This window comes from Fundulus heteroclitus, unplaced genomic scaffold (genome assembly GCF_011125445.2).
Source record: "Fundulus heteroclitus isolate FHET01 unplaced genomic scaffold, MU-UCD_Fhet_4.1 scaffold_291, whole genome shotgun sequence".
NCBI classification, from domain to species: Eukaryota; Metazoa; Chordata; class Actinopteri; order Cyprinodontiformes; family Fundulidae; genus Fundulus; species Fundulus heteroclitus.
In genome coordinates, this window is record NW_023396701.1 from 1 (window position 1) to 13,542 (window position 13,542).

Here is a 13,542-nt window from a genome sequence, read left to right on the forward strand (position 1 = left end):
CAGGAATCCTAGTTAAAAAAAAGGGGCCATACCATGTCAATCACCATCTTTCGGAGGGAGTCCTTCTGTTTCTTGCTGAGGTTCTGGAAGATGTCACAGTTTTCCTCTTGCAGTAGCTTGAAGCCAACAGCGAGATGGTGGTTCTCCAGCACAGATGAATCGTTGTACATTAGTGCCAACTCGGAACCTCCAAGAAGGAAACAGAAAAATGTCACTATCCAACAACACGGCACTTTAAACATCCATCCATCCATCCATCTATCCATCCATTTTCTAACACGTCTATCTCTTGTGAGGTACACCCTGGACAGGTCGTCGCAGGGCAAACTTTAAAAATTGTTCTACAAAAAAAACAGTTTTAGGTCAAAGGCAGCCTATGGTGGCCTGTTCTGTGGTTTTGTTTAGAATTAAGTCAATTAAACAGTAGACAGAGTCAGTCACCCATCAATGTCACACTACTTATAAAAAGACCAAAACATGCCATTTTGCACATTTCAAAAATAAAATCAATGAAAGTTTGATTAACTAAAAAGAAATGTGCTTTTTTTCGTTGTCTGAAATAAAACATGCGGTATATAAAAAATGGAATAAAACATGTTTTAATAATGTATAGTGAGTGTGGTGAAAGGGTTTGAGTGGGTTGTTTAAAATGATTTAAGATTTCTTCTTAAATAAATCCCTAAAGAGTGATCGAGACTTAATCGCTTTAGCAGTTTTCTCTCAGTTATACCTAACAACATTAATTAACTTACTAAGAGCAGACAGGCTAAAATTTCTGTATCTTTTTCAAACTGGGAAATCCGAAGAAAAAAAAAACTGTTTCATTTTGGTATACTTACATAGAGGGGAAAATTCTACATTAAGAAATAATGATAATAATATTTTCTTTAACAAAATCACTTGTTAATTACTATTAGCGCCCCTGCTGCTGTAGGGGATTGGTGGTCTAGTGGTTATGGGTGCTTTCATCTTGGCATACACATATTCATCCTTTCACTCTGAATTTACCAGGAGAGTTTTAATGCAGAAAAGTGAAATATCAGTGTCATCTGATCAAAGCAGGTAAAGTAACAGTAACAGTAGCAAACCTGATCAATTTGTTTGTGATGGTTAAACTTAAAAACTTTCTTCTTTTCTCCCTCACATGCCGCCCAAACGTACAGCTGGCTTATAGATGGTGTTCAATGTTTGTTATGGAGACTTGGCGACCACAAAATTGGATGCTTTCCCTTCTTCACCCTCCTGCTTACTAAATTTTATTTATTCATTTATTCAGAATAAGATTATGTTACTCCAGTAAGAAAGCAAGGATTTCTATACAATTATAATGAATCAGCCCGGTTTTGTCGATTCGTTAGAAGATGCAGCAAAAGACATACAACTATTTTATTATAATAATATTATTCACAATATAATTTTTAAGCAGGAGAACACCTAAAAATACAGAATCACACTGTTTAAAGATTTGCTATTATAAGTATATTACTGTGTAACTACTCAAACACTTTTTGCTTAGTTCAAAAATTTAAGTTGTAAATGTTGAAATTGTAAACTTTACCCAATACTATACTTCTTAATATCATATCTATTATCTCAGCTGAATGCAGAAACAGGGAGTAACATACTGGTGTTTATGAGGAACTGGTTGGTGACGCCTGGGTGGTCGACGTCATGGATGGCGCTTGCAAAAAGAGCCGCCATGATCTCTAGGTCTGTAAACACCGCCTTGGATGAAGAGAGACGACAAACCAGGGTCACTTCTACATTAACTCACACCGAAAACGTCCCCTGAGTGGAAACGGTGAGAGTAAAACTCCTGAGCTCACCTCTAAAGCAGGAGTGGACAGGAGAACATGGGTGGACTGCACCACATCAGCTGCGTGGATGTTGTTGTGATAAGCTACGTCCGCATGGTAGTGGTCCTCTAAAGTCATCATGAAGGTGAGGAAGGTATCTGCTGGCACCTTGAAGGTTTTTAAAAGATCTCGCTCCTGTCAATGAAAAGGACAAACAACAAATAAAACATCAACCCTGTGTAGATTATCTTCTGTGTTCTTTTAATTAAACTTGGTGAACTACAGTTGAAGGCAGTTTTGGTTCCTTTGCAGTAATTCGTTTGCATCTAAACTTAGCTAATTGGCTCCATTTTTATGCTTTTTTTCCCCACATCTTGTGGCGAAAAACAATTTCTTGCACAGGGATTCCCTTACCTGGAAGATGGAGTACATGACCACCGTCAGAGGGCGGTTTCCTGCATATTCTGCTAGTTTGAAAATATCCATACCCCAGCGATTAAGGTCCTCAATTTCCTGTGAAGAACAATAACAATAACATGTAAATTATAAAAAACAGTTCTTTGTATGTGTTTTAAAATTTCAGCGTGTGTGATCCCACTTTTGCCAACATGCTCTCATGCGGTGTGTTGACTCCAAAGCGAGGGATGAGGGCAGGTGCTAAACTCGGGCTTTGTGTGACCTTTTTCACACCGCTAATCTGTGACATCGGCCTTTTCTTCTTCTCCTTCTCCTTAGTAGGCGGAGATAGGATCTCCACGTCATGTTGCTTCTCTGTAGTATGAAAAAAAAACAAAAAAAAACACAATATTGGATATTGCTATTAACCCATTTACACCTTGGACAGGTAGTGAGAGCGAGTACGACATTATCTTTCTGCAGCTTCAGCAGCTCTAGCTTTGTTTCGAATTTGATTTATCCCAAACACCCAGCTCCTCAAGTCATGTCTACATTTAATTGATTTTGCTATCAGTTCACGCACTTTGATCACAATCTAAAAGAAGCTATACGAAATGCAAAAGAAATCAGTTTTCTCTAGAGAAGCAAAGAGAAATCGGTCAGTGACACGAATCGGACAATCCTCAGCGCCTGGGCTGTTGAAAAAAACAAAACAAACATATGACTATGAATGCTACAGGTTGTTCTGACAGCAACACTCTTCAGTGTAGGCGCTGTCACAGAGAGAAGACTTAAAGTCAGCTATTTTCTACACTACGGAGACATACAAAGCCCTGTAAAACTAAATAATTTTTTCTTACAACACATTGAGACATAGTTATTCAGGGTTAGTAAGGATAAAACAGGATGTAGCTTTTTGCTTTTCAGCTTCTTTATTATCATGGCTTTAGCAGCTTCTTTGAGATTTCAGAGTAAAGGTAAGGGATTTTATCAAGAATCACACGGAGACTGTTGTTTTAGTGATGGTAGCCATGTTAATCACATTAACCATGCAAATTGCTAACAACATGAAGAACCCAGTTTAAAATATGAACATGTAAGAATTTTTTGTATTGTATTATGTTATAGTTCTTCAAAAATAAATCCAAGTAAAATTAGAATATGTTAGCGAAAGCTTTACAGAAACTGGAGATCAGAAGTGGGCCACAAAGTTCTCACCGGTGCATCTCAAATGTTCTCTAAACTCATTTGGGTCAAAGCTGAAAACTACCACATATCAAGATAGTCGTAAATTGGTGCTGAGTATTCAACAGATTTTTTTTTAGTAGAGGCTCCCCACAACCAGAGAAGACAAATTCTACACATGCATCCATTAATTTTCTATGTACTGGTAATCCTGTTCAGGATTAGGAATAGTTGGTGTTTATCTCAAGTCAGTGGACACATTATGGACAGTTCGTCAGTCCTTCAATACCCAGACATACCTAAAGGCAATTGACCATTTCAAACTATGGTGGTGACTTCAGCTTAATTGATCCTCACAGGTGACAGATGGGTCATAAACATAAAAGCTGGATCTTTTTTTAAGATGATGCAAGGAGATATTTAAATACTTAAAATGAAACAGGCTGCAAGATAGCAAGGCATTCAGGCGTTAATAGGGTTGAATGAAGTATAACAAAGTTGCCCTGTTTTGTCCTTTTAAAGCTTTCAGCCATTGTACATAGAGGATTTATAAATGATGGCAGCCTTTTCGAAACCTCTGAGTTCAGGTAAGAGTCAACATTCTCCAGGGAATACATACAGAGAATTGGGATTACTAAAGCTAGCCATGCCAGTCAGGCTAATAATGACCATCATAAGATGCTAAAGACAGTTTAAATATCAACCTTTTTTCTCTCTTTGAAAATAGTAAAAACAGTAAATAATTAGTTGTTGCTAATGGCAGAAAGGCTGGAAATATGTATATTTTCAATTCTGGTCTTATAGTTTTAAAAGAGAAATCAGATAAAAATAATATATTTAGTACAAAGGTATACAAAGACTAGAGATGGGAAATTCGCCTCAAAATTATTATTCTAGTTTTCAGTGTTTCAGTATATTTTTTTATTAAGGATGGTCATGCAATTTGGCATATTTTCTACACAACACAAAACAATGACCTTGCAAACAACTGGGATTGCTCCTGCATCAGAGGTAAAATAAAGAAACTGTGATTTCAGCTGTGCAGAAAATCCAGAGAGGATGTTGCATATCCTGTTTTTGTGATGTGTAAAGAACTCTGTGGTCGAAGGTACAGAAAGAAGAAAGAGGCTGGTATTGTTTTAAGCCCAACAACAAGAGGTTCTCACATTTTCCGAATGCAAAATAAATAATAATAAAAAAATTAAGGAAATCCTCAGCAGTAAGAAGAAAAAAAGCCCAGACACAAGGTTTTTACCAGCGCAGCAGATATGATCTCCATACCATCTGATGACACAAAGGTGCTGTCCCAGCAGACATGGTTGTGTTAAAATGACTCATCCATTTCTGTAAAGACCAAAAAAAAAAAAACGATCCTCCTACTTTGACTTCTTTACCTCACGGTCACATATTATCCTTTGTATCTTCCAGCCATGATTGCTCTCATTAGCCTGGCAGCAGCGACTGCCTGATCAACATCCAGATCTGAGCCTCGATACAAGCACACGCCACCGTTCAGACGGATCAACGATCCTAACAACATCTTCGCAGGAGGCACCGTCTGGCCTCTCTCACCTCTCTCACAGTGCCTCCTCTTCCTCACGCCCAGAGCCATGGGGTTCATCTCCAAACGCAGCCAGCCTCGAGGCATTCATCTCAGAACGGAGCCTGACTGACGGCTCCATCCTCATTCGGCTGGACCATCCTGCCAGAGGGGCTGCCGAAGACTGAGCCTCCTATTGATGCAACACGCCGTCGGATAATACTCAACCTAGTTGCCACGACAACGCCACACAATGTGTCCGGGAATGCTGCCTGTTTCCGCACCTCCTCCTGCTTCAGAGACGGAGAAATCCTCACCTTCCCAGTCTGTTCGCTCCTTCAGAAAATTGCTCTTTTTGTTCCCTCAGTTAGACAAAAATGTTCCGTCTGCATTCTTTATTTACGTTTTCTTTCCCTATCCCTATATCCGTGTGCCTATAGTTTCCCTGTTCTTATATATTGCATTTCTTAATTTTGCATAAATTTCCTCCTCCTAATTTACATTTCATTTTTCTTTTATCATTTGAATTTTCTCTTTTCTCTGATATTTTATAATTTCTTTAAAATCGAGCCACACAGTTTTGTTAATTTTTAATAACACTCTCCTGTTTCCTGACCTTAAATATAACTCAAGGTTTTTTCTCTCCAAACACATACCTATAATATCCAAGAAAACACAATTCATTTTTATTTCCAATCCTATTCATCTACCACCTCATGTTGTGCAGTTCAGCTGATGTATATTACACAAATAAAACAAAAAGGATACCTGTTTTTTAAATTTTTTACATATACAAAACAGGAAAAATTTGACATATATTTGTAGAGCAACATTTTGCAGCAATTACACCCGCAAGTGTTTTGGCATACGTCTACCGACTGTGCATATCGGAAGACCAAGATTTTTGTTAGCGCAGTCAGATTGGATGAAGAGCATTTATGCGTGTACGGGGAGCAGCAGAGGAATATCAGCCCGTTCACTGTCTGTAGAACAGCAGCAAGACTGGGTCTCTTTACTTCTGTTTATAGTCGCTTATATTAGACGCAAAATAGACGTTCAGAAACGAACACGTTCAGAAACGAACCCAAAACGAACCCAAAAAAAACTATGACCCACAGAATTTACAAGCAACCTTAGAAAAAAAACAAGTGGACTTGGCAAGGGTGCCAAAAACCATTTGACAAGATAAACGTAGCTATTAGTAGCTAATACACGGCGGACATGTTGACATTGTCACATTTATGATACTCCGCGGATTCTGTACCAGTTATTATGCTTAACAGCGAGGTCGTTGCTGCACCAGTGTGAAAATCTTAGATACTGGGGCTTTAAATTGATTTACTTTTAGTTTGTGATCATCTGTATTGTTTAATTTATCTCTTGCTTTCTTAATAAAGTTTTAACGTTCATAATTTTTCTTTGTGCAGGAATCAAGATTTTTGTCTCTGAAAGTTGCTATATAAATAACATTTACGTTGATTAGATGATTTGTTTTGTTCTATCACATAACATTATTACAAATACATTGAATTATGTGGCTGTAACATAATAAACCGTGAAAAGATTAAAGTGTTTTAAGACACTCGATCGTAACTTGAACAATCAAAACAGTTGTTTTCTTACATAGTAAAACTTATAATCTATTAATACCTTTGTTCATTCATCATTAAAATTCAACAAACTCCATTGAGCTTTGTCAGTTTTAAAAATGAGCTGCACCCCAGATGCAGCACAAATACATTTCTCATTCTCTCCTCCCACAGATTTCAATATATTTTACAGTCACTGGTATTTATAGTGAAATATCTGCATTTTAGATTTTGTGTGGGATTCACCTCTCTCTAAAAAATAAAACAACTCAAGGCCATTACAAAAATTAATGGTATCTCTTCGAGCAGGTATTTAATCTATAATATTTGTTGATCAAGCTGTGTCGAGCCCACTTCTTTTATCATGTAATAAACTCACCGAGGAAAGTGCTGGCAATGAACTCTGACACCTGGTTCCCTGAGCGGCTCGTCTCTGATAGCTGCGTCAGCTCACGGTTCAGCATCCTCTTAAACTGTGGAGCAAAAAAAAAAAAAAAGATTTAGCAATCTTTAAAAAACTGCATATGCGCAGTTACTTTTGAGTTTTTGTCTTTATGTACTAGTTCTGTGTTTGAAAACTGTCTCAGTTACTTCGGAATGTAAAAACTCAAAGACACCTCCAAATTCTAATAATAATAAACTTTATTTTGTCATTACAACATACAGTCTTGTGAATTTTGTTCTCTTTTAGGGAGCAGTGGGCTCCCAAAGTGCAGTGCTTCTGGATGCATTCGGGGCAGCGTTGCCAAGTTTGCTTATTTTAAGCGACTTTGGGCCTGTTTTTGTTTAAAGTTGATTGCAAATCTCAAGAGCCTCGGGTTGCGTTTTTTTAAACTTGCTTTTGAACAATTGTTAATTATTTGGGCTTGGCTTTCTTTACGAGTTAAACCCTTTTTATTAACTCTCAGCTCCCCACAATAAAGACATGACATGAGTGACAGGTAATTTGTCCTTTCCACACCTTCGTTTTCTTGTGTTTGTCCCTGCCTGAGTTGACTCGGCAAACCCCAAAGACACTCATGCCAGACCCAAAACTGACAGGGAAACGAATGAAGAGACAGAGTGGGTTGCAGTAATTGGAGAAAATATGGGGGGAAAAAAATCTAACAAAGAGTTGGAGAGAGAGAGTGCATTGAAAAAAGGATTTAGCATAATTTTGATGTTGCGTACAATGCCATAATAAATACATACATTACACTTACAAGTGGGGTCCATATTACAATGTGGTGGGTTTCCTATTGGTCTTGTTTACATAAGGGTGGTTGTTTGTTTCTCTCGTAAGAGGGATTTGAACATCAAATCTCAAACCTGTGCCCTTCCCAGGACACAAGTGCCCTGCTCTAACCTTTAGGGTCACCACCACGCTCAGTTCAGAGCTTGATGTAGTAAACTATTTTAAGTACTTTACAAATTTGGCTAAAACTAGCTAATAAACTTACTCAATATAATATGCAAAACATTGCTAACACGCTAAAGTTAGCTATCATGCTAAGGTTAGCATGTTGGTTAACACTGGCAAATTATCTAACATTAACCTTCTTCCTCTGCTATGCTAAAATGAGATGACACTAGTAGGTTACCTAACATTAACCTACACCATCTAACATGCTGAAAACTGGCTAATATTCTATAATTAGTAAAAAGGCTAACATTCTAACATTAGCTCTTTCAGAGCTAACCTCTTTGTAATCAATGCTGGCAGATATCTCACAAGACATATCACCCCCATAGCCTCATTTTACATGTTCTGAAATATTTCTATCTGTTATAATGTCTACCAGGCATTTGTTTAACTTTTACTGCAAATCAAGAACAGATAGCTCCTGTAACAGGAGCAGTAGCCTTCCTGAGGTAAATTTGGGGACTCTAAAGAAAATTAAAATATATATACACAGTATATTTTTAACAGTTAAAACTTTTCTAAAACATTCCTCCTGACCATTTAGCAAGATTAGGCATGGCTGAGCTTAATTTGGAACAGTTTAAAAATTGTGAATAAATAGGCTATATTGTTTAAATGTTTGTTAGGAAAAAAACTCTATTACATATAACCACATTCCAAATTAAAAGTTCCAGTGCACACATAATCTAGCCACTGATGCTTAAGGTGGATTTGGTTATGATATAATTCGTAGATGTTATGTTATTGAATATTTTCTTGATTTTAGTTTATCATAATATAGTCTATCATAATCAGCAGAGGGGAGACCAGGGAGCACAATATTTTATTCCCAAAGTCAGAGGTAGATTATTGCGAGTTATACATGCGTTTACCATCCTGCTTTGTTTTTGACAGATGCTCCAAACAACTTTAACCCGAGCCTGTCAATACTTTAAAGCAAATTTACAGAAAAAACAAAGCCAGTTAACAGTACATTCAATCTGATGGACTTTGAATAATTTTGTAGAAACGAATGGGCAAATTCAATCTCTAGAAGTGCAAAGCTGTTAACAAAATGCTCCTGAAATTGTGCAGCTTTAGCAGCAGCAAAACTTGAAAATTATTAAGTTAAAGGGAGCTGAATGGAATGATGATATGTGGTATATGTTTAGCTGGTCTTTCATGTAAAATTGAATTAAAATCCTTTGAAGTTTGTAATTGTAATGGGAGGGAAGGTGAGGCAAGTTTATTTATGAAGCACTTTTCAGTAACAAGACGATTCAAAGTGCTGACAAAGTTCACAGGGTATGAGTATTTATTTTTATATTATATTTTGTTTTAAATTAAAGTTTTTGAGTCTGAAGCACTTTCAGATCATATTACTATGATGATTCTTATCATGTAGAAATAAACATGGACCACTTTTGTCATTTGTATCATCATCGTGGATTTGAAATATTAACATTCTGCTAATTATTTAAAAAAAAGCAAAGCTCTGTATTCAATTATACGGCAAAAATCTGTACTATCACGAGAGAAGAATTAAAACAGTGATGCTATTCCTGCCAAGAAGTTTTCGGGAAACAAAAGTGTTCATTGTTCCTTCTTGCATTTATCACCGTGGTGATGTCCACACTGATTATGTAACTGCTTCGGCACGTGGTGACTGAGGGAGAAGGGAAGGGGTCTGGGTGAGGAAAGATGCTAAGGCGTTTACATGTGTGACACATATATGGCTGCACCCAAACACATGCATCATCCTTATGGTAATACGTGCAGGTTATTTATTTCCTCCGCTATGATTCAGTACTTTTTATGAGCAGGCAAACACATAAGCATAGAAGGTTTACATATGACATGCTTGTTAGGATGCTTCTTCTCTGATTATTCTTCTTTTTACTATATCTGTATCCCAGTCTTGCAAAAGATCTGACAGCCAGGCTAACTCCACATTATGCCAAGGCAACCCCCCGCCCCACCCATGCAAAACCTGCACCACCAATCGGTAGATCCAAGTGTAAACAAGGAAACCAGCTCCACTTCCCTGTCACTCACCTGTCTGAGTCTCCAGCACAGAAAAACCCAAACTGCCAACAGAACCATGTCAGCCAACGCATGCTGGTGTTAGTGGCAGCAAAAATCCAAGTTTTTCCAGTGACTGATCGACTGTAATCTGCCCCGTAAGTCCTGCAGCATGGAGTGTCTGAACAAGAAAAGCAAGCCGAATAGAAGTCGAAGTGGCCACAGTCCCAGCGCTGTTTAGGAGATAAGGCGTCGGGAATAATGATGGGATGGAGAGAGCTCTAACATATGGAGCAACGGGGTGGGTGTTGACTGCAGTCTCTTATCCAGCTACTGTTACACACTGTCAATGAGAAAGAGGGATGCAGGGAGATTCTGTGAGGAACTCTCCTCTCCGTCCTGCATGCTGCCCCCCATCTCCCTCTGACCAATCATATTTGTCTGACTTAAGAGGTTGGGTGGATAACTGAGCACTGCAAAAACGGATCTAAAAATAAGTAAAATGTTCTTAAAGTTAGTGTATTTATTCTTTATTTGAGCAGGTAAATAAGATGATCTGCCAATGGAATGAGTATTTTTACCCCTAAAATAAGATAATTAGACATCCTGCACTTTAAATGAGATCATGGGGATGAATTGTTCCTATTTTAAATGCAAAAATCTTATTCCATTGGCAAATCATCTTATTTACCTGCTCAAATCAAGGACAAATACACAAATTTTAAGAACATTTTACTTATTTCTAGTTCCGTTTTTGCAGTGAGAGCTGATTGGTTGAGGGTGTGATTGAGGAACCACACAGAGAGGACAAACAAAAAGAAGTTATGGTAATTAACTCTTTCAGAAGAGGAACATTTTATTCATAAACCTCAGTGTGCCTTTTCACACTAATGGATTGCTTTTCTTTCTTCATATTGGACTTTAACATTTTTTTAAGTCAGTATAAATGCATTTTTGTCTGCTGTGTCAATGACATATATAAATTATTCCCATTTTACCTCTAAGGGCAACCACTGCCTTTAAAGGTAAAAAGTAGATAGTAAATGACATTTAGAACCCAGAAAGACCGTGTAAAATATTAGGAAACAGTTGTAGCTTCATTGTGTCTCAGGAAGCTGAGCGGCGTGTCTGTTTACCTTATTGGACGCCATCTCACTGACTGAATGTCTCGTCTGCAGCGTCTCCAGCTGGTCCAGACACCAATCCAGCTCTTCTAGAGTCTCCATCGCTAGCTTCTGATAGGGCTCTTCTAAAAAGTCACGCAAACAACATGTTTCGGGTCAAAATTGTGAAACTGCAATTTTAGGTTCAGAATGAAATGAGTATCGATTTTAAGGAATTTCAGAAAATATTTTAATAATTAGCATTACGGTTTAAAAATTTAATAAAAATGTCAGTACTGACTAATCCACAGACTTTTTATACTCACTAATTACAAGCAGACAGATGAGGATGGCTGCCTATAATTTCCATTTAAGCTAACATGTATCAACTTGTTAGCAGGCTTTTTGAAAAAAAAAAAAACATTCAGGTTATGTAAAAATCTGGGTTATTTGGGTGGTTTCTGTTGTCGTTAAGATTTAAAAAGAACAAACAGAAAGGTTTGATAACGAATAGCTTCCACTTCCACCAACGACAAACGATGACAGAGTTGTTTTTATTCATACAAAAAAATTCAAAAATGGAGAAATTCTGCCAGGGTATGTAAACTTATGAGCACAGCTGTATCATGAGCTACAAGCCTGCACACAGTTAAATAGGAAAAGTTGCAATAATACTGTTATATGCCTTTAAAGCCAACAATGTTTACCTGTGCCTATAACTTCACAGTGTCTGTTCATAAACTGACCTGAAATACACGGCTTGCACAGAGGAGGCTGACTGGCGCTAGATGGTCGTCTGGAAGAAGACACAGATGTGGTTTTGGTAAATTAAGCAAAGCCATTGAGTAGTTTGTCATTCGAAACCGTAATTCCGCTCTTACTTGTTTACCACACGATCTTGGAGATGTGTAAGAGCAGCAACGTTACTTCTTACTGTTCGCAGACTGGCCAGAACCTGCAGATATGTGAGAAGATGAATGAATAAACCTGAGACAGTTCACCAGTTAACGGCTTGGCAGAGCAGGACCAACTGTTGCCACCTTAAAACCCTTCTAATCTCTACACTTTCACAGCCATTCATGCTAATGTGGTTTTATGAAACTTAAAAAGGTGATGTTTGAGCTGTAAGGTTATTTAAAAAGAAGTATATTGCTATTTGTGCTGGAAATCACAACAGGTCACGGTTACGATAAAATAGCAAAGTGGTGAAAAAACAATAATAGTAACTTGTTTCAGCAATAATGTTCAGGCTTTTTGCACCAATTTACTTTCGCAATAGAGAGTTTCTTTACAGAGATAATCTTATCTTAAGTTTGTAACCTGTTTAAAATGTAAAGTTCATTATTATGGACAGTTGACCAACATAATATTTATAAAATAACTATAGACTTCTTCATCAATTACTATGTAATGGAAACCTTTAAATAACAAAAGCTAATAACAACCTTTAGAAGGTATAATCAGCTTTGACCACTAATTACCTTTCAAAAGGATCAAAGTAAACAAGTAGAATTATTAATTGTAATATACTGTTAGCAAACCCCATTTGGAAAACATTATAAAAGGTAGGAAAATACTCAAAGTTTTGCGATACTAAATTTAGCTAATTTCCTTCTCTTTAGGTCTTGCTTATAGTTGACGGCTGTCAGAGAGATAAAGTAGATAATTACTTGGTACAAAATTATGTTTATAAATGCTTATTGAGTTTACAAAGCTGTACTTTAGACTGATATATTTAGTAGAGCAACACTAGATGAAATATACAGAATTTGAAACGTTTTAGACAAATATAGATTTAGCTTACTATTTGGGAAGAAACAGGACATTTTTTTCTCTTTCTCGCACTTTATTAATGCATAATAAAGTTATTAATGATTTATAAAGTTTACAGATTAAATTATGTGTACAAACCATTTATAAGCCTCTATAAAGGGAGCCTTATTGTTAAGTGGTACCGCAAGTAAATTATCCCAATTATTCCATTAACCTGCTTATCAGGTATGCTTTTCAAAATTTGGAAAATGTAGTTTCTAAACAATGTAACCTTTTTAATAGTGATGAGCTGCATTACCACAGCATGATGCTGCCTACACCATGTATTTTTATATAGACACCAAGAGTTTGTCTGTTTTTCTCTGACAGACATTTATCCAAAATGCAGTATTTTTCTCTTTTTTTTTTTTGTAAGCGAAGGAAAACTGTAGCAGCATCTTTCCAGCCAATTGACAGGCAGTGTGAATCAACAGGTGGGGGAGGGGGAGGGTCGTGTTACTCTGCTGGAGAAAACTCTCATCCTTCTGGTATTTTCTTTGGAATCTCATTAAAAATAGATTCCAGAGAAAAAAATTTTGATACCCTTGCAATAACCTTTATATCAGTAACTAAACCACGACCATTTAGGTGTAAGGTGCTATTTCACATTATTTTAGCTTTTAAATATCACCAGTATTATCACTGACAAATGATCTGATCTGAATCATTAAAATGTCAAAAATCCACTTGGTTTACACACCTCAGGCAACAAATGCAC

At 37.0% G+C, this 13,542-nt stretch overlaps 1 protein-coding gene across 1 annotated transcript in view; it reads right to left on the reverse strand.

The window, feature by feature from the left end:
- Window positions 1-32: 32 nt before the first annotated feature.
- The window catches only part of LOC118556291 (cAMP-specific 3',5'-cyclic phosphodiesterase 4D-like), a gene marked incomplete at its 3' end in the record, with an annotated part of 71,577 nt that continues 58,067 nt past the window's right edge, over window positions 33-13,542 (reverse strand). Inside the window, exons 5-13 of the mRNA XM_036130187.1 lie at window positions 11,894-11,967; window positions 11,759-11,808; window positions 11,046-11,158; window positions 6,886-6,979; window positions 2,395-2,567; window positions 2,211-2,309; window positions 1,827-1,991; window positions 1,626-1,725; window positions 33-187 (exon numbers count right to left, since the gene is read on the reverse strand). Of these exons, the coding sequence (XP_035986080.1) occupies window positions 33-187; window positions 1,626-1,725; window positions 1,827-1,991; window positions 2,211-2,309; window positions 2,395-2,567; window positions 6,886-6,979; window positions 11,046-11,158; window positions 11,759-11,808; window positions 11,894-11,967 (1,023 nt within the window). The remainder of the gene's footprint in view (window positions 188-1,625; window positions 1,726-1,826; window positions 1,992-2,210; window positions 2,310-2,394; window positions 2,568-6,885; window positions 6,980-11,045; window positions 11,159-11,758; window positions 11,809-11,893; window positions 11,968-13,542) is intronic.